The sequence below is a fragment of the Bactrocera neohumeralis genome, chromosome 4 (genome assembly GCF_024586455.1).
Source record: "Bactrocera neohumeralis isolate Rockhampton chromosome 4, APGP_CSIRO_Bneo_wtdbg2-racon-allhic-juicebox.fasta_v2, whole genome shotgun sequence".
Taxonomy (NCBI): Eukaryota; Metazoa; Arthropoda; class Insecta; order Diptera; family Tephritidae; genus Bactrocera; species Bactrocera neohumeralis.
The window spans coordinates 19349745-19376950 of NC_065921.1; the positions used below are offsets into that span (position 1 = coordinate 19349745).

Below are 27206 nucleotides of genomic sequence, written 5' to 3' on the forward strand. Positions count from 1 at the left end.
ATTTGGTTAGTTGAATTTGTGTCAGTTGATGAGAAATCGAGTTTGCCAGTTTAGCAGTTCACCAGTCTACCGGAATTCGTCGTCAGATTAGTGAGTTTAGTTTTTATTCGTAATCAGTCGGAAATCGGCAGTCGGGAGTTTTCTTCATTCGTTCTTGTTGGATTTTCTTCTTTCCCCTTAAAATTTTTTTAAAAGTTCTCAATTCTTTCAAAATAGAAATTTTACACGGATGAAATTTGTACACCAACTGTGCAACAAAGCTATTTGAATTTATTTTAGCTACACGGGAAACTTTGTGCGCGTTTCGTTTGTGATAAAGGGAAATTGAAATTGAAAAAATCCAAAGTGAATCCTAAAGAAAAGTGAGTGAATGTGAAACGCTGAGCGGCAATTTTTTTGTATTTCATTTATATTTTTTGAGATATTCTCTGCGTCAAGCGTCAAGCGCAAAGTGTTGACGTGATTTGTGCTGTTATGGGTCAATTTTGTGTTGTCAGTGTAAAAATGCTAACAAATTAAAAATGTAATTACATATAACAAAATGATTACATCCAAAAAGGACAATAAATAAATGCCTAAAGGATTGCTAACTAAAACACCGGAGTGGTGAAAAATACTTTGTGGCAGTTTTAATATATGTATGTTTTTTTTTTTCACTTTTACGCAAAACACTCAAGGTATGTATGTGTGTGCTGATGTGTGCTTCTGGTCGCTTAACTTGTGTGCGTGCGGAATTCGCACATTTGCAGTGCCAAGAGTACGTTAGAGTAAACGAAGCAACTATCGTGTTGGTTATTTTTTTGCCATGGTGATTTCTTGCTCACACACCGCGCCGTATCCGCAAGATAAACGCGAGAGTGTGTTATCTGAGTCCAACACCCAAAAAAGGGAATAAAAATGTTGCTGCCTCTGTCGATTGGTACTGCACTGCTCCCCGCATGCTGTTTGCAACACGTAAGCTTCTATATTTTACTTGGGAGCGCCGTAAATTTTGAGAGAATGCAATATTTTTGTTTGTTTTGTTAAGTTTTTGCTGTCAATGCATTCTAATTCATAAATATACATTGTTTTGTTTAGAAATAGCAGCCGCAAAATTACACAAAACATATTTTCTTATACATATCTTGAATATGCAAAACGTAACGGAATATTGTTTCACATTTTATAGATACCTACATGTATGTATATTTACACATGACACATACACTTGGTCATTGCAATAGGCCTAATGTGCAACAAGTCGAAAGTCATTCTACACAAGGACATTTGTACAGTGCATTGTTTTTGTAGTGGCTAGAAAAGGGCGAAAACCGGCGAATGTTCTTTTTACGTTAAGAATTCAAGTGTACTAAAGCCAAACGACAAATGTATTTAAACCACAAGTAAAAGGGAAAACTGAAATTATATAAATAATAATTGCTATACGGTTACTTAAAATATGTTTGCACATTAAAAAATTATAAATAAATATTAATAAAAAATATGAATGTCATCTATTAAAGAGCTGATAATAAATATTTCCTATTAAATAATTTAACTTCAGTTGCTATAAGATATAATACCCTTTATAAATAAAAAAGTTTCTGTACAAGAATTTGATTTTAACCGTTTAGTTTGCATGGCATCCGATCTGAAATATTTTTATCCGGCCAAGGACTCTCTTACTCTACAACATCAATAATTTATGTCAATTTGGAGCATATAAACATGAGCATGAATTTTATCTTTAAGTTTGCATGACAGCTTGTGCTGTAGACGTCCGATATTGATAGTTCCGACAAATGAGCAGCTCCATTCCCACGAATTTTACCCGACCAAGGGCTGTCAACTCGGCAGAATTCTGCCGCTACAACAACAACTACAATACAAATAAGCAGCTTCTTGGGGAGTTTAAAATTTCACATCAATATCTCAAAAAACTGATGGATCAGTTCATTTGTAAATATACAGACAGACGGACGAACGGAAGACAAACGAAGTTCATCATGCAGATCGTAGAAAACTTAATTTACCGTTTTGTTAAAATAAATAGAGATTATTTTTAATATATACCTATTTCACGAAAGCTTTTGCTGATTTGGAAATGCCAATATTACTTTGCAATTTTTTCTTTTCAAACGTAATTGCATTTTAAAGTCAGAGCCGATTTTATGGACATCATTTAAGTGTTAGCTCTAAGCATAGGGACTCTTGCATCGAACAACTCGCACTGACTCATCGTGATAATGGCAAAACTACGTTCGTTCACATAAAAAAAGTGTGCGCCAACGGGTAAACGAACCGTCTACCATATGAGATGGGGCGCCACACATCTCCCCACACGCACTACTCGACTAATTATTGCACAGCTACCAATGTATAATACATTAATGTACGTAGATATGTATGTATGTATTTATATATACTCATACGTTTGTAGATACATACATACATATGTATGTATGTGCCAGCGAACAGTAGCCGGCATGCAAATATAGCAAATAATAACTGCTAAAGTCATTAAGAAATCATAAATGTGTAGCAAAAAAGGAAAATAATAACAGCAACAACAACAAAAATCATGTAAAGCAAAGGTTAACATCAAATGGCTAAGCAAGTGTGAAAACAAATCGACAACGTGACCTCCAACTGTGAAAGAGTGCGGCAAGAAATCGAGGTGAAGTGAGTGGCGCTGTTTTGTTAAAGCGCTGGAGCGCTTGCGCGCAAACGTGTGTTCACGTCCAAAGTCGTCTGCATCATATGGCTGTCGAGACTGTGTATGAATGTAGTGTTTGTATGTTTGCTGGCTGTGGTTAGTGCCCCCACGCACAGCACCAAAGAACGGCATACTGCGGCCGACTGCCTATCTATATATGGCATAAGTAGGAAAGCCGGACAAACGAAAAATTAAGTAAATTTTGTAACGTATTTGCAGACTAATAAAAATGCTATATGTTTATCTGCTATTAAATTCAAAATTTTGCACTTTGTAGGCAGTAGGAACCCAAATAAATATGCGACTTTCATAGCTATGTAACATACATATGTTTGTATGAAATTACTTTCCAGTGGACGAAAATATTCAGATATACACAAATACATCTATTACTATGTAGAAATCTAATTAACATTGATTATCAACGCATATGTACATACATACGTACATATGTACTATATGTTCGGTAGCTCACGAGATTTATGGAGTTTCATAATGTACTCTAGAATATTGTGATTTTACAAATTATCTGATAATAAAATTTCCATTTACAATTTAAAAACTGATTAAAAATTAGAAATTCAGTTAAATCCATAAGTAGAACAAAACTACATACATACCGAAGAGAACATATTAATATATAAAACGGCAAATTAAGCAAAACCAAAAAGAAATCAACAAAAAGTACTCGACTTGTTTTAAAATTAGAAATAGAGTTCCACTTTCACTTGTCGCACAGCAAGCAAGGCACACACGCTGGCATGCAACCAATGTGACGCAGGCGAGCAAGCATTCATGCGCAGACTAACCATAGCCTAGTCAGCATAGCGGACGCAGGCATATTTCGAAAACTCAAAATGAAACCACAAGCAGCAACATCACCAAAGTGGTATTATCAAAAATGTGATTTAGCAACGCAATGCTTCAACGCCTTGAGCAACTTGTCAACTTGCGGCAATGCAATCGACCATCAGCCAGTGAGGCAGGCCGGCAGGCAGGCAGTCAGTCAGTCATTCAGATATACAACTAACAAACAGCAGCGTACAAACCTATTAAAACAACTACAAAATAGATAAATGCATACATATTCATATGAGTGTAGCTAAAGATAGCTGCCGTGCCGAGTTGGACAGCGGCAGACATTTAACTAACAGGCGGACTGGCAGACAAACAGACAGACAGAAAGAATATACATACATATGTACATATATGCAACTATTTAGTGTAGCAAAGTGTCTCAGAGACAAACAGGCAGACACTTGGCACTTTTGTCACCAGAAGCAATAATAATTTGAAAAAGCTTTATAAATGCAGTAATCATTAGCACACTGGAGCTGGTGAATGTGCAACACACATGCAAAAAAAAATGTAATAATTTATAGCAATAGCAAAAAGGGCAAAATTAACTACTCAATTGTGTGTGTGTGTGTGTGTAAATGTTTGTGTGTGATATGGATTCGAAGCGAATGCGTCATCATCCTTATTGCCTACCACAGGGCCCCGTACACAGCAGCTGCATTAGCAGCACCAGCAGTGGTGCTAGCGCGAGCGTGGAGACTCATTGCAAGTGATTGTGTCGTCTTTATCAGCGCATTGGCATTGCTCATCATTGCAATGTACGCTTTTGCTGTGCTGCCTTAGTCGTCTCCATGTCTTCGATTGCATTTTGGCTACTGTATCGCAAACTTTACATATACACATGAGTATATGTGTTTGTACATTTATATATTTGTACAAATATACATATGTACATATGTGCGTATGACTGATCTTAGATATTGTCGATGTCTCCTGCAGCAGCGTGTTGATTTACGATCTTCTATAGTAGTCACAATTAATATTTATTTAGTAGATATTTGGATATAATTATAAAGTTAAAAGAAGAAAATACGTTAAATTTGGTTGGAAGCTATTATACCCTTCACACGTAAATTTCTTTTAGCAAAATGCGGTATAAAAGGATATTTATCTTGATTTTGATCGGTAGGTTGGAATGTATATATATGTACATATATAACACCAAATAAAAAACCTTTCCATACAAGAACTTGATTTTGATCGGTCATATCTTATATCTTTTATGGCAACTATGTATATGCTAAAGTGTTTGTTGTTTTTGTTGTAGATACTGAAAACATTCATGGACGAATTTCGAAACATGGTACCGAAAAGACAGTCCTCGGACTGAATAGAATCTGGGTCCGTTCCGGTTACTTAGACCCGACTGTCTTGAGAACGGATGCTATAGTGGTCCGATATCGACAGTTCCCACAAATAAGCAGCTTCTTTGGTAGAAAGAAACAAGACTAAATTGACTCAGCTCGCTCAGCCAATAAGCGGAAAAGAATCAGGATCCAAGTTTTATGTCAGATTTTCAGAAAACATTCCACTCTACCAAACAGACATACGGAGATTTGTGTTCAATACGAAAGCCACGAATGCGAAGATCGTAAATTATGTTCATTGGTATTCCTTAATACGGCATTTTTGCACAAACTTGGAACGAAGCAATAGTCTTTTTCTATTAAAAAGCTTTTTATAAAACCCATCAACTGTTTATAGATTACTATAAACTAGAACCTCCTTTTGATAGATAAAAAACATTTGTTGACTTATCTTTGATGGTGAATTAAGAAAATTATTTGCAAATTTTTATGCAAATAATTTTGGTAATGCTACCGAGTTGCCTCTTCTTGGCAGAATGGATATAAATTTGGTCCACCTACCTTTAAGTAGCACCAACTGCTGTGGCAATTACGTTAATAGGCGTGTTAACGTTACCGGAATCGACCAGGATCTTATATGGCCGTCGATCTAACCTTGTTCCGTTCCCACTACAGTCCGATCTAAGTGATCGGGGCGGACTTTTATCCGGCCAGTGACTGTCAACTCGGTATCATTCGTCGAAATTACTTCAGGAATTTTTTCTGTCGCTACAAAAACAAAACTATCTTACCTTGTTTGGTTCCATAAGTAATGGGTGGTAGTTGCGGCAGCAATATCTGCAATTAGTCATAAATTTCAGTGACTTAGCGTTTACTGCTGGCACTTTCGTAATACATAAAATGTATACTATGTACTAATATTTGAGTATAATTTAATCAAGTACATATATAAATATGTAGATATGATAAAGTTATCATTTATATTAGTTGTTATTTTTGTATAGACACTGTATTAATTGCTATTGTTTCTGCTTTCATTTTTATCACTTTGCTTTATACATTTTCGCAAAAAAAAAAAAATCATTTCATCGGCTGGATGACATCATGGCATGAAATGTGTTTTAATAATTTATTCATCGATTTGATTATACTTATTGTTTTAATATAAATTTCTCAACACAAATCTGATAAGCAATCGATAGCCAAATTTGTACTAAAATGCTTATGGCATAAATATGACTGCGATTGCAGATTGTGAGCGACGAAATATTAAGACGAAAGGTTTTGTGAAATGTCCACCAGAATATGGTTACGAGCTTGTAGACAAACGTTGCAGGTCGGTTCGGTGTACATATGTATATGTACATACATACATATGTACATATGTATAAATATGTGTATGTATTTTTTTTTAGATAGGTTAAACCTTTCTCAACTGCATTTCGATGCCTAAAACTATGAATTGTCATATAGAAATAATTTAAATTGTGACTAAAAAGTACCCGGAAATTGTGAATTAAACGCATAATATTCTTAATTATCCATCAATATATATTTTGTCGTCTTCAAAGTAATCCCCATCAGAAGTAATACACTTATAGCAACGATTTTTCTGGTAACCCTTTTTGAGATGGCCTTCAGCTCTTTCAGCGAATTTTGTTTTATCTCTTCGTCGACTAAAAATGAATTCTATTCCTATGATTATTGACTTGTTTGCATGTCAAACTCATAAACCCATGTCTCATCGGCAGTTATAATACTCTCCATGAATGTGGGATCGGAATTCGTACTATAAAGCATGTCCAAAGAGACCTATTTACGGTACTCTTTTTGAAAAAAAAAATCAGTTTTATCGGGGCCAGTCGAACAAGAACGCGTTTCATACACAAAATATGTATCCACCAAAATCATTCAAATGGATGCTAGCACTTGCCTGACGATTTTCAAGCACCATATCCTTCACTCTTTTAATATTTTCATCACAATTGAGGACAGTTCTATCAACTTTGCAAAATAAATTTTTTTGAATTTCCTGGTGCTTTTTTGTCTTAATATACTTTAATATATTTTTGTGCTTAAAAAATCGACTTATGTGGGTCTTTTTGTAACTGTATCTAGTTCTTTTCATTTAATGACGAATTTTCAACACATTTTTTTTCTTCGAATAATGTTATCAATAATATCCGTTATATTTACTTTGATAAGACAAGTTAAATAAATGAAGGTGTAGGTTGCACTAGGTGAGTGTACATGTTAGTCCAATAATTTGCAATTAGATTAATAAAATATTATTCTATAATTTTTTTTTCTTAATATTTATTATTTTATTAATTCATGGAAAAATTGAAAGTCAACGAGTTTGTGCCAATATATTGACTTGATACTTGTTGCAGAAATGCACTTTATGCAATGAACCACTTTTACTTTAACCACATCGTGCTTCAGTACATTTAAAATGATTATACCGTTAGTTTATACATAGGTTGCCTTTTATATTTTGGCTTTCGAGAATGAAAACAAATTTTAATCATCGAAATTCGCATTATTGTATTCAAAATATTTTTCATTAAGATCTGTACACTTTTACAAGCATTTGAATCAATTGTCGAAGCACTTTTGCCACTCTGATTGAGTTATCTCCAAAACATGCCTTTTGAACGCATCAACCGTCTCCTCAGGTGTAGAAAATCGTTGACCTCTTAGATTATTTTTTCCGTACGTAAATAAAAAGAAGTCATTCAGTGCCATGTCAGGACTTTATGGAGGACGACTTATCAAACCAATGGTTTGGGTACACAAAAATGCAGTTGTTTCAGTCGATTTGGAGAGCTACCATTCTCGTGATGAAGAATGTCTTGTGTGGTATTCAACGTGGGCAATTTTTTTTTTTTTACAGTCAAAAGCAATATTAAATGTATGCTAGTCCCACCAATGTCCATAGTTGTCTCAATCTCATGATAGGTCACATGACGATCTTGCAATATTACTTTGATCATAGCATCAATAGTTTCCCGAACAACAACTGATTAAGGACGACCTTCCGCAATTCGTCTTGGAGTGCTCTACGATCTCGATTGAATTCACCATATCATCGATAAACATTGACCCTTGATAGAGCTTCATCGCCAAAAACTGAGTTACGTTTATCGATGCACTGTTGCCAAGTTAATCCACGTCTAAAGTTGTGAAAAATAAAATGTTCGCGATTTAATTTCATTCTTGGTCAAGAAGAATATTTTAAGTTACTGTAAACAACACAAATAAAGCTCGTATATCAAGAATTTCTGAGTACACATACATATGTACCATCAAAAATGTCAAATTTTAAGATAAAATTGTGAGTTTCCAGACTGCAACAGTCTAGTGTTGCCAAATCCCGAAATATAAAAGGCAACCAACGTATTATTGGTTCATTTATACAAGGTACATTTTATTCATCTCGCACCCAGAACGAAACATCGGTATGATATATGTGTAGCGTGACGAGCTGCGTCGATATATGTATATCAGATTGTTGTCCAAGCCAACGCTAAAATCTCCACAAGTTTCGGACGGCTCAAAATCAAGGTACACATCTTTTTATACCCTTCTATGCTATAAGAAATCTGTGCAGGGTATTATAGTTTCGTTTTAACCGAAGTTACCGTTTTTTCTTGCCTTACTCTTTTTTTGCTATTTTTCCATCGCCGATACCGAATGCTTGTGATGTGTCATCAGCAGCAAAAATATGCGGCAGCAGTAGAGGCAAATGTGGTTTCTTATCGCGTTGCAGACATCAGTGAAATATTTTTACACAATTAAACCAACTACTTACTACAGCGGTACGCTCCCTCACATATTGTGTGCATTTTTTACAAGACGCTCGCATTTTACGAGCAAGTACACTCGCCGCTAACACTTGTACTGTCGCTATATACTCCAAACGTGTATGGCATATTGTGTTGTAATTATGCAACAAGTTCTTTCGTGGTCACTCCGCAATGCATTAGTACTGTTTTTATTAAAAAATAATAATAATAGATATAAACTTTTCAAAATCGTTCCATAATGTGAAGATTAGTCATTTAAAATTTGAAGCTGGTGCTGTCAGTTGATACCGTTTAATATCGATTAGTATGCTGCTAAGTTGCCATCCCATTCGTTGAGAGTAAATAACAACTTTGTAATTAATTACACACTGAAACGAAATAGTTTGCTAAATGTGTGAAAAAATTGCAATCGCAATTAAACTTGAAATATTTTCACGTTGCAGCATAACGCTTGCCACGCTTTAGCAATGCTGTCATCCACGTTGGCTTTTGCGATGTCTGCCGTTGTGTCCGCCTTGTTTTGGTATGCAATGGAGCGTTATTAAATGGCTATTGCGCGTGCAAATACAGAATTTATGATGCGCGTATTTTTATTTATGATTTCATAGACAAATTAGGAGCAAATTGACAATATCAACGAGTGCAGTGAATGCATAGAATGCAAAGGGGAGCGTGAAGTGCAAGAAAAGCACACATTTTTTCGATTTCACTAAAAACTAGCAAGTTACATGTTTACAATTAGTTTTTACTATTAATATTCATTACGTTATTGTATATATACATTAGGGTGCGCGTTAGTTACCCAAGTTGATTTTTTTTGTAAATGCCCCCTGAAATTTTAGTTTTTGCTCTAAAAAGGATATCTCGAAAACTGAGAGACTGCTACGCGTATATACAGACAGACGGTCATGGCTAAATCGACTCTCAGTCACGCTTATCATTTATACGTATGTTTTCTTCTTCCTTATTGGCGTAGACAGTGTATACATACATAAGTCACCGACGTTTCCCCCGTTCAGGGTATAATAAAGCTCTTGAAGCATCTGGGGTTGGCAGAAAATAATCATTTTATAAATTAACGAACACCCTAATACATAATGTATGTATATATGTATGTAACGCTAATCTGTTGCTTGCAAGTGCATTTTGGTTTCACTGTCTGCCACATTCTCGTGCTAAATGTCAGAATTTTATATCAGTAGCTGTACATACATACATACATAATAAAGTCGTGCTGCACACAGTTATGTGTAAATGTCAGACTTGTTGCATATGCATGAAGTGGAAAAGTGTGCTTTATCTCAGAACAAGAACAGTATGCGGTCGTTAAATGCCAATGCTGACTTTTATCGACTTCCGTATAAGAGTCGGCTAATGTTCTTATTTGTATATACTTATCTTGGTTATGTATTTTTTCTTGAATGCTAAGCGCACATAGAGTTATGATTTGTAAAGCGTGGATTGCGATTTCACTTATCTCATTATAAAAACAGACGGCAGAAAGTGAATGCAGATTTACTACTGTCTGCTTGTGTTTCCATATTCACGTATGTATATATGTATGTATGGACACGCTAACATTTTGATGTTATCCAACCAAGGCATAAGATTTGAACCCACGACTTATCGGTGGCAGTCAAGCGCTGTGTTTGCCGTTATCTGTGTGGAAAAATATCAGCAACTCCCTATACACACACAATTTTAACTATCGAACTGTGTCAACCAAATTTATTGAATAACCAAAATTTTATGGTTTTTACCTTATATACCATGCATATGTATGTATGTACATGTATATGACACAAGCCCATTGACTAAACATCTTTGAATGCGTTGTTTGCGCAACAAAAATTATGGCAACACGCTAGACCGTCCGTGTTAAGCGTTGAAAAAGTGGGTTAACGCTTAACAAATAACATAAATACATAAGTATGTTGGTAAAAAAGAATAAATAATATTAAAAAAAAACTTATTGTTTAAATATTTGTATTGTTTATCGATTCAAAAGTTATGCTAAATAAGTAATATTGTTTTTAATTTTTTTTTTTTTTTTTTTTTTTTTTTCTTTTTTTTTAATTTTTTTTTTTTTTTTTTTTTTTTTTTTTTTTTTTTTATTTTTTTTTTTTTTATTTTTATTTAATTTTTTTTCTATCGCCTTTTTCCTATTTTGTTTTATACTTTTTGACTTTTTCCTTTTACCGAAGGTCAAAAAATGTACGAGGTGTTGAAAAAGAAATTATGACAAAATTTTCTTTAAATACATACATACATACATATTGACTCATAAAATTGTTCGTCAGAAATTATAGTGGTGCTATCGCGCCATTTCCGTTTTAGTGGCAACAGAAATGTAGTATATGCACAAGGAAATAGAAACAGAATGTATAGTAAACAGGCGCGTGTTGAAAGCTTTATTTCCGAAAACTTGTAAACTTAAAACTGAATACTTTATTTTCGATATTTTATTTTTCGATATAGAAACTATCTAGCATTTCTGTCAGATCAGGAAATTGAAAGAGCGTTTATGATTTTACTGACCTTGAAAAATTTACAAAGAAATTAATTAGTTTTGTTAAAAAATAAAATCATCTTATTTTTATTATATTTTTGAGGAAATTATTCTAAATTACGAAATGTGGGATTGCAAGTACCATATGATCAATTTTGACCCGGACTGGCCCATTTAAATTGATTGAAGTTTTGTGTGTGTGGAATCACATCTACAGAATTTTCGAAAATGTTGCAGAAGTATGTTTGGAAGTATACTATATCAAAAATTCGAGTATTTGAGTGGCATAAAGCATTCAGTGAAGTCGTGAAGTCATCGAAAGCTAGCCTCATGCGAGTCGTCCAAGTAAATGACAATCATTTTGATTAATTTTTTGGGTATAAAGCATGTCGTAATATTCCTGAATCTATTGCAAATACGATCTCAAGTAGAGACCGAAAAAGAGTTGCTTGGCTACGTAGTTGAGACAAAGATGGCATGCTGCAATACTCTCTCTTTTTCCTTCATTTGTCGCTCAAACGCGTTCCCTGATTACGTTAGCAGCGATGGAGTTCAGGAAGTTTTGAAAATTCATTTTTGAACTAATTTTTTTATTAGAGCCATCATTGTTCTAAAAAATGTGAATTTTGCAAGCTCTCTCACAAATGAAAGAGTTTCATGTCATTCTTGGCTGGAAACTGCAGATTCATCAAAAGCATCCTTACTGACGAAGAGAAATTATAAATATGACCTCGAAACTATCCAACAATATATTAAATGGCGCTTTTAAACCGAAATTTGCTGAAGGAGAGAATAAGAAAAAGGTTAGGAAATAAAGGTTGGTCACAGTTCGGCTCAAATTTGATCAAATGGAAAGGCAAATATAATATGCATGTACTATATGTATAAACAATGTTTAAAATACTTATAACAAGGTTTTATTTCTTCAAGTTTGTTTGTCTATCAATTGTTTGTGTTTTACACTTGAAAATTAAACATATCATCTTTCAAGCTCATAAAAGTAATAAAGATTTAATTAGCAAGCTGTGATGCACATCCAACTGTATAACGTGTGTGTGTACTGTTAAAATTGTTACGGGAAAATTGTCGTAGGTTAGGGCCTTTCGTATGACATACATATCGATTACGATATATGTATAAATTACAGCTTTGCGGTCGCTAACGATATTTTGACACTGAATTTTGCAAATGAACTTGCAAAGGCAGTTTTCATAACTGGAAAAGCATAGAAGTTTTTATGTAAAAAAATATGTAACATTGTAATATACATACATACATACATATATATGTAAAATTTGGTTTTTTATAAAAAAAATATCAGTTGAAAAAATTGAAAAAAGTCTTAAAAACAACGTAATATCAAAAAAATCGAAGTTGAGCTTATACCTATACATACATATGTATGTGTAGCATAAAATGTTCAGCTTCCGCTGTAAAATATAACAAATATATATCCATTTTATAACCAATAACCATTTTATAACCAATATATAATTTGTATAACAATATATCATTTTATAACCAAAATTTTTTTGTTTCAAATCTTATGAAACATCGTTTTTCCCTCGTTAAACTTATTTTGTATTTTAGTGTATATTTACGTTATTTTTTTTTAAAAAAAATTAAATAAAAAAAAATAAATTAAAAAAAATGTCATAAAAAGACGCAGTTATGTTTACATAGATCCGACAACAGCACAAATCAACGTAAAAAATATAATATAATAAATACAAAGTTGTTGAGCGCAACTATTAAATAAACACAAGCCATAAAGTGCATTTTTTCTTTAAATTGTTTACAGTAAACACACTATCGGAGTTTTATCTGTAAACAAATATATTTATTTAATCTAGCAGCAGTTACCTTATAGTTTTTCATTCTAATTGGCAGATTCGACACGTCAAAAAGTGTGTTGTGCACGAATGAGGGAAGAAATCGCGTTGACAAGCAGTAGCAAAGCCTTGTAACAACAGTAAACCAAACAAAGTCAACTTCAGATCAAATAGCATAAATACACAATACATAACTGCAAATATATACAATAGCAACAATAAAAGCACGAAACTAACAAATCGAGCAACATCAATCGTCAAGCGTCAAGAATCGAGAATTTACAAATAAATAAACCAAGTTAACAACCACGACGACGACTAACACCGATTCGAAATCCAAACATTTCCGTTAGAACTGAAACAAAAAAACAACAAAGTTGCCAACTACTAACTCAGCAAAACGCGAATACAAAGCAAAATAAAAACAAAATAGGTGAATTAAAAAAATATAAAGTTTTTGTTACAAAAAAAAAAATAAATAAAAAATAATTAGTAATCCTAAGTAAAAGCGGTAAAATACCACTAAAACAGCAACAACAACTACTACAGTAAGCATACATAGTAGTAGTACTCATAGTAGCAGTAGCAACTGTAGAGGAGCAGTAAACTAAGAGCAACCAAAAACAAAAATGTCATTTCGCGTTGTACGAAGTTCGAAATTTCGTCACGTCTACGGTCAGGCACTGAAACGTGAGCAATGCTACGACAATATACGCGTCTCAAAAAGCAGTTGGGACTCCACATTCTGTGCGGTGAATCCGAAATTCTTGGCGATCATTGTAGAGTCCGCTGGCGGCGGAGCATTCATTGTACTGCCACACAATAAGGTAAGTAAGCACACATACACATACATACATGCCTGTACATATAAGAAATTATTTGAGTTTTGCGTTAACGCACGTTTAAAGAATTTAGAATAGACTTACTGGCGATTTCTATAAAATAATTAAAATGGTGTAGAAAATAGTGAAAAGAAACGTTCGGAAATTGTGTGGGTGAAATGACGTTTGGGTTGGACTACGTGCGTCATGCAGAAAAGAAAACTATTTTTTTTATCACAAATACGTTCATTACACTACACTGTTTGACGGTCGTCTTGTCAGGTGGCAGCAATATCTTTTTCGATTTTATTTAAATCTATTCATTATGTTGTTACTATTTTTATTAAATTTTTAAATTAAATAAAAAAAAGATTTTTGAATATTTTTGAAAACAAAACCAACCCAATATATTCTCAGCCAATTTTTCTTGTTTATTATTTCGAATATTTTTAAATTATTGTATCACCTTAATTTTGTTTTTATTAAAAAAATGTTATAAATCATTGAAAAAATAGGTAAGGTAGGTCGATAAAAGTGCTGCCCACATGGGCGCAATTAGAACCTTTTAGTTACTTTGGCAAAACCAATTTATTTTATTCAAAATAGTGTCCTTCTGCTTCAATACAGCATTTTGCACGGTCCAAAAGCATGTCGAACGAGTGATTTAGCTCGTTGGCCGGTATGGCCGCCAGTATGCCGGTGCAAGCCTTTTGAATGGCCTCTAAGTCTGCATAACGCTTTCCTTTCACGGGCAAATGCATTTTTCCGAAAAGGAAGAAATCGCACGGTGCGATATCAGATGAATACGGGCAGTCTATAATGGTTAAGATGTGATTTTTGGTCAAATAATCGGTCCCAAGCGTCCTTGGAATGTTGGATTCTGAGCAATTTTTGGTCGTCAGTCAATTTGTGCTGAACAAACCGTGCACACACCTTTCGTAAACCCAAATGTTCGATCAAAATGCGATAAATCGATGTTTTGGAGATGTTCAATTCCATTTCCATGAATTTCAATAATAATTTCAGCTGAAATTTCACAGTTTCGATGAAATTTCCGGTGATCACGGATTTTGATTGGCCCACATGTTGATCGTCATTTATGTCCTCACGACCATTTTGAAAACGTTGAAACCACTCGTGCACTCTACTACGGGATAGGCAATCATCGCCATAAAATTGTTTCATTAATTGAAACGTTTCGGTAAAAGTTTTAACAATTTTAAAACAAAATAGATTCAAAAAATCCTGTTTACTTTGGAAGCCACCTTGTAGTAGCTGTAAGTCTGTATATACTATTTCTGGATCTATTTAATAAGTCATTGGCTCTATTTTTGTCATACTTGGGTCATATCTGCTTTGTTATATTGTATGATGTTTTCGATTTCCATCTGCTCTGAGCTATTTGTACATGGGCGTGATATTAAGCTCCGCCTCTGATTCGTCTAAAGAGGTTTCTAGCTTTGCCAACTCGTCTGCCATTTCGTTGCCGAAAATGTTCCTATGACTGGGAACCCAAATTATGCATAAGTGGAGTTGTCTTGCCTGTGAGCTTAAAGCTTACCTGCAATTGATTATTACTTTAGAATTAATTCTTGGCGGCGACAAGGCTACCAGTGCTGCCTGACTATCCGTGTATATGGTTACTTTCCGTGTCCTCCCGTGGTTATTCAATATAATTATTAGGGTGATTCAAAAAAACAAATTTTTTTTATCGTTTGGTAGACACCTCTAAGAAAAGCCTCTCCAAGCATGAGTTAATTGTTTATAGAAAAATTTATATCTCGTTTCCAACTACTTGAAAAAATATCTTGTTCCTTAGATTTTGTAGGAAATTGAATGCTCTACAAAAAAGGTCTTCACGATTTTTTCGTAAACTCAACCGTTTAAAAGATATTAACGGTTGAAGTTTGATTATTCTTGGGAAATTTTTTTATTTCTTATGAATTTTATAACTCAATGAAAAATAATTATTATGAATGTTGAAACTCATAGTATAAGTTTTCTTAGAGGTGTCTACGAACCTATTTTTCCGAGTACCAAACGAAAAAAAAAAATTTTTTTTTGAATCACCCTAATAATTATACAGGCCTTCTCTATACTGTGTACTTCTTCTTGGAATATACTGGCTGAGTTCTGTAGACAGATAAAAGCAGAGATGTCTAATTCATTGAAGTATACTCATGCTTCTACTCCGCTGTCCATTTTGGATCCGTCATTATAGATAGAGATAGTATCTTCCTCCCCTTCTAATCCTTTTCTCCATTAACCTCTAGAGGGCATGCTCACCCGAAAGTGAGCATTGAAATATACCTGGTGCAGGATGGCGCAATGTCATATTCTTTCCTGTTCCAACTTCCTAATTCCTGTATCCTGAAGGCCGAACTTGCTACTACGTTTCGTGTGAACTCAGCTTTGGCAGTTGATGTAGGAGCATATTAAGCGCCTCGTTCGGACAGGATATTATTGTTTCTTTAATGCTGGCCACCAAACCAGTGCTCAAGGTTATAATTTGTTAAATGACGGCCGTATATGTACATCCATATGACTATATTTGGTTTAAGGCACCAGTTCCTGTTAGGTATTCGTTTGCAGGTGTAGTAGGCTACATACGCTTACCGCTCAATGATTTCCGAATATTTTGGGCCCGAATTGGACTTGGACAATATGTGGTTCCAACAGGACGGCGCCACACAGCGAATGTCACAATCGATTTACTGAAAACCAAGTTTGGTGAACGTTTATATCTCACGAAATGACCCAGTCAATTGGCCGTCTATTTCCTGTGAGGCTACATCAAGTCTATGGCCTATGCCAACAAGGCAGCGACGATTGATGAACTTCGTACGAATAATGAACGTGAAATTGCAGCAGTATCGACCGATTTATACCAGAAAACCGTCGGCAATTGAGTTCAGCATCTGGTAACCTATTCTGTAACTCGATTCGAAAATGTATTCTATTCGAAATTCGGATCTACTTTATCATTATGCGAAAGTTGTGCCAGGAAAAATACGTACAATTTCCGTTTTTGCTTTCTACAACTCAAAAGCTAACGAATATTTTACTCGAAAATTTGCTTGAAAATCCGAAAATCGAGTTACAGAATATACAAAATCCGAATTCGAGTAAATTGTTTTTCGAATCGAGTTACAGAATAGGCCCCCTGGACTTCTGCAGGCGTGTCCGTGATAGCCATGTAAAAGAAATCGAGTTCCATACTTAATGGCATCGAATGTACTTTCACAGGAATAAAGAATTTAGAGTACAGTGTTTGTGGGATAAATCCAATTCTGGCAGCGATTTGATAAGGATTGGATACGAGTTACATGTAGTTAATTAGTTAAGCATACACGGAATATTTAATTATAATATTTCAATTGAAAGTGGAAATTTTTACTATTCTATCTAACAGTCACCGCCAAAGCCAAGACGTTTGCGTCAAGACAGCTCAAGGAAGTGCGCATGATAACTTATACATATGCATGTACATATATATATGCATACTTATAAAACGCATATGTATGTATTTATACATATGTACATATGTATATATTTGTATGTAAATATATTTATAATTGCTTCCGTTGATAATTTCTTCGCGCAGTTTTAAATAGTTTCTTCTACTAATTGCTGATCATGATAAATAGACCGCGAGCCTTCCAACGCCAACATATTTTCAGCATTTTACAAAATTGTGTAAACAACAAACACATACACAAACTCAAAGAAAACTTCGTCCTTCAACTCGTACAATAAATAAATGTGTGAGATCAAAAACAAAATTCAAATGATCTTCAACGTCTTTATTATATAAATAAAGCTATTTTTAAATATTTCCAATGCAAAGCATTTTATACATGCACACACCATATTTTCATACATACACACTTGCACACATGCACACTTTAAATAAATGTATTTTCTCTCTAATTGGACTGCTGAAGCCGTTTCCAAATAAGGTTAAGGTTAAAATAAAAATTTCGCTCTTTGTGTGTCTTAACGGTAGGTGAAGTCTTAAGAAGGTGCATGCATGCACAAACATGCGCACACACCGATCTACATACTTACATATGTTTGTGGGAATGTATGCATGACAGCGCGTGTAGGGAAAAGGAACTAAATTTAGCCCAGTTTGTATTTATAATAAATTTATGATTTGCATAAGCAAATAAAAATATCGTGGCATGAATTAGAATTGCGGAGGCATAGGGTTATTGCAGTAAAATGAGAAAATAAAATTAATTTAAATTTAAAATCATGTGAAAGTAATGCGAAACACAACTGCGAACTAATGTGAACGCGAATCGGGTGCAAAATGAATGCGAAATTACACGAAAATCTACAAATGGCTCGCGTTGGTTATTTGAATGCGAGCAACACAGCGCAGACCATCGCCAGCCAACGCCAAACAGCAGTGGCACCGAAACAACAAAAGACTAGCAGCCAACTGACCACTGGTCGTTAGTTGCTCGCGCCGTTGCGTTGCGTTTTTGGTGAAGCGTTGGGTGTGGGCGTACACCCCTACTGCTGTGCGCAACGTAAGGCCAAACGTAGGCCAAAAGCAAAAATCTTCCAAAAAGTTTTACTTTCTAAATCTGTTCAAAAACAAAAAAAAAAACATTATCTTCTATATCTGTTGCTGCGTGTGCTGCATGTAGAAGGGAAAGTGCGGTGAATGAGGAAATGGCACGAATACAATAAATACATACAAGCGTGTGTGTGTGTATGTGTGTGTGTTTGTAGCAGAATTTCGTAAACGTATTCGAAAGTGATTTTTCATTTAGAATGAATATATCGCTTAAAAATAGCATACGACTACGATAGATTTTGGCAATTGACCAATAATTGAGGTAACGCGCGCAAAAATTCTAATTTAAATTAGCGACGTTTGCGCTGCTGCACACACAGCATGCGGCGGCGTGGGGGGTGTTGCGTGGCTGCTGGTGTACGTTTGGCATGCTGCAGCCACTTCTTTCAAGCGCTAATAAATTCAATTTTGGGAAAGTTTTTTTAGCTATAAATTTCATAATTAAAATGTGTCAGCATTTGTTTGCAGTATTGCTAAATTGCAGTACTATATTCAAAAATTGAAAATGAAAAAAAGCTGTTTCACTTCCCAAATTTTTCTGTTGTGTAATATTCCTTAAATAAACAAGAAAAAACGCATTTGCACCGATGCCATAGTACCCTTCACGAGTACAAAAGTTTACATAAAATATGAGGATTTTGATTGTTCAGTTTATATGACAGCTATATGCTATAGTATCCCGATCTAAGTAATCTTTTCCAATTTTCGAAGACTCGTTGAAGCATTTCGAGTAGTAACTGGTGAATGACACGCGTGATTTTTTACTCCAAGACTTGAATCGAAGCGAGATTGACCGCATAGACTTTAGGCTTTACATATTTCCATAGGAAAAAGTCTAACGGTGTGATATTGGTGGCCAATCGACCGGCCCAAAACGTGAAAGTATCTGCTCACCGAAGTTCTCTTAATAAATCAATTGATTAATGCGTTCTGTAGGAAGTGGAGCAATCTTCTTGAAACCAAATGTCGCCTAGATCTTGCGCTTCATTTTCTGGCATTAAATAGTCGGTTATCATGGCGCGATAACGGCCGCCATTGACGGTTACGTTTGCACCGGCATTTGAAGAAATATGGACCGATGATTACACCGGCCCTCAAACCGCAACAAAGCGTTATTTTTCTGAATGAAATGGCAGCTCTTGAATCCCTTCACGTTGGTCTTCGTCCCAAATGCGAAAATTTTTCTTGTTTACCGTTGAGACAGAAATAGACTTCATCGCTGAATAAAATTTTGCTCGGAAACGTCGGATTTTCTTGGAACTTTTCAAGAGCTCATAGAGCGAAGTGATATCGCTTGGGGAGGTCGAGCGACTTCAGTTCTTGTACAAGCTGTATTTTGTACGCTTTCAATTTAAGATCTGGACGTAAAATGCGCCAAGTCGTTCCATACCACGGTCCGAGTTGCTGCGAAGACTCTCCGCGGTCTTGTTATTTACTCTCAGCTACGGCTGCTTTATTTTGTTCACTGCGTGCTGGACGTGGTCTATTCGGACGAATATTTTCCAATAATTAATGCTTGGTCTCAAGATGGGTGTTGGTGTTGTGAATATTACACTCAATAGGCCGACTATGTTGGCCGTAGGTTGAGCGAAGCTTTAAACGTAAATAAGTCTTTCGACGATGAAATGCCAAACAATACTGAACAAAAATAACATGACAGCTTGACACGACTCACGCGTGATCTGTCAAAAGAGGCTATTGGAAAAAAATACCTCTACTTGGATAACCCATTATTTACATATTTATTTTATAGGGTCTGCGGGATTTCCTTCTAGGGGTTACAACCTTAATATACGCTGTTCAGGGTATAAAAAAAGAAAACCCATCAGCTTCAAATTAAAGATTTTTAATTTTTTTAAAACACCGTTGTTTTATTATTCTTCACTGATTAGTGAAATAATATGCTCAAATAGTCAAAAAATAAATAAAAGTTTATACTGCCACACAAACACCACCTAACTTGTGTGTGTGTGCGTGAGTTGCGAACATGGTGAAGTATTATTTAAAAATAAATGTTTAATTTTAGTTTTTCATCAACGTTGCGTCTCTCAGCACTCAACCAAACATTCGCATATCGAGAGATGTACCAACCATGCAGACAATTTGCTGGTTTTCTAACAAATAAGCCTAGAATGATGTAAGAATTGGTAGCAATTAAAGTTTCTTCTAAAGCAATGAACTTCTAACGGTTTATTATTTTTTTCATATCAGAACTACAATAGCAATTAATTAAATGCAGGGCTTATATCCATTTGCATGTCCAAATAATATATATTTTCAGAATTTAATGTACTTTAATAGGGTTAAGGGTCGACTCTGGATAAATGGGAGTTTAACCTCCTACAGTTTCCAGAACAAAGCTGCGCAAAGGCGCAATTCCCACAACAGCCGGTTTTACGTTACCGGAATTGACCCGCATTTTATTCGGCCAAGGGCTGTACTTTGGGAGCTCTAACCTCGTTTGAATTGATCATTTATCCGTGTCATGCTTTACCCCGGAGCCCCTACTCCGTATATGATGGTTAATTACTCTTCTTAATCATTACTTTACCTCTGATTTTTGCAAACATCTACATAAAAGCTAAATCCCGACTAGTCACTGAAATGATGGAAATGGTTTAATCTCAGTACGTGATTCAATCGTCTATTTATATATATATGTACAAAATTGCTCTGATTTTCTTATTTTTATGCCTTCCTTGCTCAGTTTTATTTTTAGATTACTCGCAATTGTTGGCCAAATAAAGGGATTTCCTCAAAACATTTTCTTGTTGTTGTTTGTTCTGTAGCAAATTGTTAATTACACATGTGTTACATATTGCAGATATAACACATGAGCACTACTTGCATTAAGTTAATTGTCAAGTGCAGAATATTATATTTTATTTAAAAAATATATAAGAAACTAATAATTGTGATATACAATATGTATAATAATATAGATATGTATATACAATATATTATACAAAAATCTACCCATTTTGGAAAAAATCTTTTAGTGCTATTTTGTCAATTCATCTCTCTAAATATACATCACTTTCCTTTAATACTTAGAAGCTTGCTAATCCACCGTTTTCCGCAATTTATTTTTAAATGTTTTAATGATTGATGGATTTTGGATACAAGTGTTGTTGAAAAATATTTTTTTATTTTCAACGTGCTTACGTACTTTTTAGGTATTAATTTATTTCCCGTAATTTCTAAATTAAATACAGAAAAGGAGATTTTTTATAATTTTCCCATGTCAACACAACACTGAAAAATATTCATTATTGCTTTTTTCTGTCTTATGCGATCAGCTGTTTCTGTTTATTACTATTTTTTATGATATTCGCAAAATTGAATGTTGAAGCCATTGAATAATTGAATATTAAAAAAAGTGGTGAAATTTCATCTAAATAATGACGTAAGTGCTGAAAATCTGGACTGTGCCTCACTGCCACTCCTTCCTCTTTGGAAATGTAAAAATTCATTGGCATAATTTCTTCATTATTTTTACCATAGCAAGACGTTTAAACAAACTCTATAAATAATAACAATTTGACCTGTTAAAAGTGCTACAGAATTGGAAAAACCCCTTATGTAGTTAGTTAGACGCATTTAAAATAGAACGAATTACTAAAATGGTTAAAGATTAAAAGCGAAAATGTAAACTAGCAGTTCTCGTCTATATGAATTTTCATATATGTTACAAAAAACTAGTTTGGTTAGTACTTTCAAATCGGTTAAAGTATTTTATGGCATTTTAAAGTAATTGAATTTATAAAACGCTTCTAAATCTGCATAAAAAATTAATATATTTATCAAATATAAACCAGTGCAGACATACTGACATGCAAATAAACATATGTTCATGTGTATGCATGTATTTAGTTCGCAATTTAATGCTATTAATGACCGGCTGTCAGGTGTTTCGGTTTCGGTGCTTGGGAGCTATTACAAATCTCAGAGAATGAGTCTGAGCACCTGCTTCACGCATTTTCACGGCACATTGCTATTATTTACGAGCACAAGCTCCTGAAATATATGTATATGCATAAATATACTTCATACATATATATTATATATGTATATGTACATATGTATATGCAAATATTGGACCGATGTGACGTGAGCAAGCAAGTTTGCGTGCGGCAAGGAGTGTTTTTCACAGCAGGTGATAAATATCGAATGCGAATTGTGCTGGTGTGGCAATCGGTGGCTCGACGACTATGTCATTTTTATTTTTCACGAAAATATGAAAATACTGAAAATCCACATAAAATACAAATAAACATTGAAAAGAGTTGGGGCAAAAATAGAGGGGCGCACTTGAAGACCGTAAATGAAAATGAAATATGCGATGTGCGGACTGAAATTAGGAAATGAGGTTGAAATAACGTCACACAGGCCAACTACAAATATATATGCGTACATTTGAATATAAGCATATTTACGCGGGTGTAACGATGTAATTAATTTGACACTCATATGCAAAAATAGAATACTTTCAGCTGTTCCCTTTCGTTTTTTTTATACAAATAAATATGTATAATTTTAATGTTATTTTTTACTTCTATTATTTGACACTTGATCTTTCTATTATTTATATTAACTTATAAAACTTTTAATTTTTTATGTTTGCAGGTTGGTCGCATAGCTGCCGATCATCCATTGGTGGGAGGCCATAAAGGCCCCGTTCTAGATATTGCCTGGTGTCCGCACAATGACAATGTCATCGCCTCCGGCTCTGAGGATTGTGTGGTTAAGGTTTGGCAAATACCCGATGGCGGTCTGTCACGCACGCTCACCGAACCAGTTGTCGATTTGGTGTTCCATCAACGTCGTGTCGGTCTTGTGCTTTGGCATCCATCAGCATTGAATGTTCTGCTGACGGCGGGTTCGGACAATCAGGTGAGGCTAATTGAATATAATTGTGCTCAAGTTTGTAGAGTTAGTGTAAATCAGATTGATTTCATAAAATTTTAACGAAAAAAATGTAAGAAATATTAGGTGGGTTTTTTTTTATAGTGATGTTCAACTTGATAGAAGAAAACGGTAAATATTTTAGAATTAGAACCTGCGAGCACAAAAAAAAATACAAAACAGTTTAATTTTACGGTTACTAATTGAAATTCAGGAAGAAAAAATATTTTGCAATTAAAAAAGATACCATTGAATATGGCAGAGAAATAATTAAATGTCATAAGATCAAATTTGACCCGGACTGGGCTTGTTTGGCTTTGTTTGAAATCTAGGAAGAAAAAATATTTTGTAATTAAAAAAGATACAATTGAATATGGCAGAGAAATAATTAAATGTCATAAGATCAAATTTGACCCGGACTGGGCTTGTTTGGCTTTGTTTGAAATCTAGGAAGAAAAAATATTTTGTAATTAAAAAATAAATATTGGTTAATTGAATATGACAGATAAATAACTAAATACCATACCACATGATCAAATTTGACCCGGACTTGGATTGAGGGATTATTTTTTTTTTTTAGTTAAACAGCTTACTTGAATAAGAATTTTGTACGATTAATCAATTGTTGGAAATATTTTTGGGAATCTACTTTATCACGAATACAAACTCATAACAACTTTTCTGTTCTTCACATAGGTTGTCATTTGGAATGTGGGTACTGGCGAAATACTCGTTCACATCGACTCGCATCCGGATGTTGTATATAGTGCATGTTTCAACTGGGACGGTTCGAAATTGGTGACCACATGTAAGGATAAAAAGATACGTATCTATGATCCACGTAACGGTGAAATAGAAAGCGAAGCACTTTGTCACGAAGGATCGAAGGCAACGCGTGCCATCTTCCTGCGTCATGGTCTCATCTTCACCACCGGTTTCAATCGTTCATCGGAACGTCAGTATTCGCTGCGCGCACCTGATGCTCTTAATGAACCCATCGTCATGGTGGAGTTGGACACATCAAACGGTGTGATGTTCCCACTTTACGATGCGGACACGAATTTGATTTACCTATGCGGTAAAGGCGATTCTGTTATACGCTACTTTGAGGTAATTGCACAAATTACAATAAATAAAAAAATGTATTAATTTTTTTTTTTTTTTTTTTTTTTTTTCTACTGTAGATAACGCCCGAGCCACCGTTCGTGCATTACATCAACACATTTCAAACGCCAGATCCCCAACGTGGTATTGGCATGATGCCAAAGCGTGGCTGCGATGTCACAACCTGCGAAATAGCTAAATTCTACCGGCTAAACAATAACGGCTTGTGTCAGGTGATCTCGATGACAGTGCCGCGTAAATCGGATCTCTTTCAAGAGGATCTGTATCCGGATACCTTAGCCGAAGATGCGGCACAAACTGCCGAGGATTGGATTGCGGGAAATGATGCCGAACCATTGACATTTTCATTAAAAGTAAGTGTATTGGGTGTAGAGTGTGTCAGTGAATTATAAAATTGGAATACATAAACGGTATGGACTTAGTATCAAGACATATTTTTTTCGGTTTAATTTTATGTTTCGGTGATAAAAACGATCCGGTGATGTAAACGAATGGAAAGTTAATGCCAAGGATTGAGTCGACTACGAGCCCAAAACATTTCATTCATTTATAAAAATTCCAAATTTTTCTAAATTTAATAATTTGTTATGCCCTGAACATGGTAAATTAAGTATGCCACGAAGTTTGTAACAGAAGGAAACGTCGGAGACCTTCTAACATATATTTACAAATGATCAGCGTGACGAGCTGAGTCTATTTAGCCACTCTATCTCCCTCTCTCTCTCTCTGTCGGTCCGTCTGTCTGCAGATACGTGAACTAGTTATTCAGTTTCTGAGATACTGATTTGAAATTTTGCACACGTCCTTGTTTTCAAGAAGCGAACCGCCGCGCTTCATACAAACTGAACGATCGAGGTGAAATTCTTGTATGGAAAACTTTTTTATTTGACAAAATATCCTAAGATTATTGCTTAAGGCAGCGCTACAATCTCTGTATTTCAATATGCGTTACTCTATACGATATAATTTTTATGATTTTTGAAAATCTGTATTCCAATTTAAAATTTTGTGCGTTTGGTATTTTGCATTTACGATTTGGTTCTGTTCAATGGCTGCCAACAGCTGACTGACTTGTTTGAATGACAACTAACTTAAGCCTTAATATTTGTTATCTTTTTCTTCGAAATTTTTGAAAGAACTTGTTTACAGTTTGAATTAAAACGTTTCAATTGTTCAATGCTAGTTAAACTGCGCTATACACCACTCACAGCATAAACTACACAAAATGCAAAATTAAGCATATTTATTTTTTAATTGTTGCTTCCAGCAAGCAAAGATGTTAAGAAAATATATTATTAACATCAAAATATAAAAAAAATCATTTCATGCATTAACATGCAATACAAAAATATACATACATACATACATACATGCTATATATCAAAGAAAGCTTCGAATTCATACATACATACATTCCACATCTTAGAAATATTAGAAACATTTTTAAATCACCTTCAAAGCAGACATCAATGCATGCAAGCTTACTTACGAAGTAACATCCGTTTTCATGCAAACTTTCACAACGCATGCACCATACCATCCACATACATTCAACAACTTTCTTAGATAATCTCATCATCATCACCACCACCGCTAACACGCACGTTTTGCGGCGTTGTTGTGTTTTCGTTGTGTTCTTTGTTAATTTCCAAACCCTCCGCTCCCATAGCGAGCGGAACAGTAATGCTAAAACGCTTAAATAGGATCGTGTCTCTATTGTACAGGGTGGCTATGTCTCACAATCGGCCAGCAAGTCGCTGTCGGTGACAAAGAAGGCGAACATCCTCAACAAGGCCTCAGCGGGCACCTCGAAGAGTGCGAGCAGCGCAGCGCTTGGTGGTAATCATGCGACATCGAATAACAACAATGCATCGAGCGGGTGCGGTTTTGTGAGCGGTGTCAGTGTAAGTAACCAAATAAACAAAATACGAACACAAGGAAACAAACTGAAATAATTTTTAAAATTTTTGTTGTTTGCAGGAAAAGGATCTGCGCGATATCACCGATGAGATACGCAAATTGAAGGCGATCATTGTGAAGCATGAGAATCGTATACGCGCGCTGGAGGCGGCTGTGCGCGCACAAGAAGGCGACGATACCGATTCACGACCAGCGGCGGCGCCCGTCACTGCCGGCAATGGCAATTCTTCGTCCAAAGCGGCCACGGATGGCGGCGCGCAAAAGGAGAGCAACGATAATAGCAGTGCCAACGATCAGAGTCATCCGACTGCCGCGAACGACGATGAATTTTAATTAAAAATTTATATATAACTATTTTTAATTAAACTTGCTGCGCGACGCTTTATCGATTCAAAATACGTTTCGTTTGTATTAATATTAATATTATTTTATCGATTTTTTAATTTATTTTTAAAATAATATATAAATAGCTTTTCCACCTTTTAATTTTATGAAAACCAGAAAGATACATTTTCATTATTACATTTTAAAATAAAATTAAAAAATTTATATATATACATATATTGTTTGTAAATTGTCAATACATACATACACACACACACGCGCGCCCTATCAAAAATCAGTATAAATGTGCTTTAGTTAGACCATAAAAAATAAATCGCAAATAACTATTAAAAACAAGAAATAATATAAAAAGAGGAAACTTGTTAGAAAATCGTTAAAAGTTGTCTGTAACTAAAAAACAACACAAAATAAAGCAAAACGAAAACTTGTAAATTACCATTGTAAAAGAGTAGTTATAACTTGATGTGTATTGTTTTTTTATTTATACATAAT

At 34.7% G+C, this 27206-nt stretch overlaps 1 protein-coding gene across 5 annotated transcripts; it reads left to right on the plus strand.

Annotated features, from left to right (window-relative positions):
- Nucleotides 1-30: 30 nt before the first annotated feature.
- On the plus strand, nt 31-27177 carry LOC126757358 (coronin-1C-A). Of its 5 annotated transcripts, XM_050471199.1 has the most exons (8): nt 38-362; nt 12980-13004; nt 13069-13837; nt 23046-23312; nt 24021-24434; nt 24509-24802; nt 26153-26353; nt 26430-27177. In XM_050471199.1, exons 3-8 carry the CDS (start codon nt 13640-13642, stop codon nt 26700-26702), a joined length of 1647 nt encoding a protein of 548 aa, XP_050327156.1. In that variant the 5' UTR covers nt 38-362; nt 12980-13004; nt 13069-13639; the 3' UTR covers nt 26703-27177. The 5 variants fall into 5 exon arrangements, with proteins under 5 accessions (XP_050327158.1, XP_050327156.1, XP_050327155.1 ...); XM_050471201.1 differs by lacking the exon at nt 12980-13004 and having other exon boundaries at nt 31-90; XM_050471198.1 differs by lacking the exon at nt 12980-13004.
- Nucleotides 27178-27206: the final 29 nt, after the last annotated feature.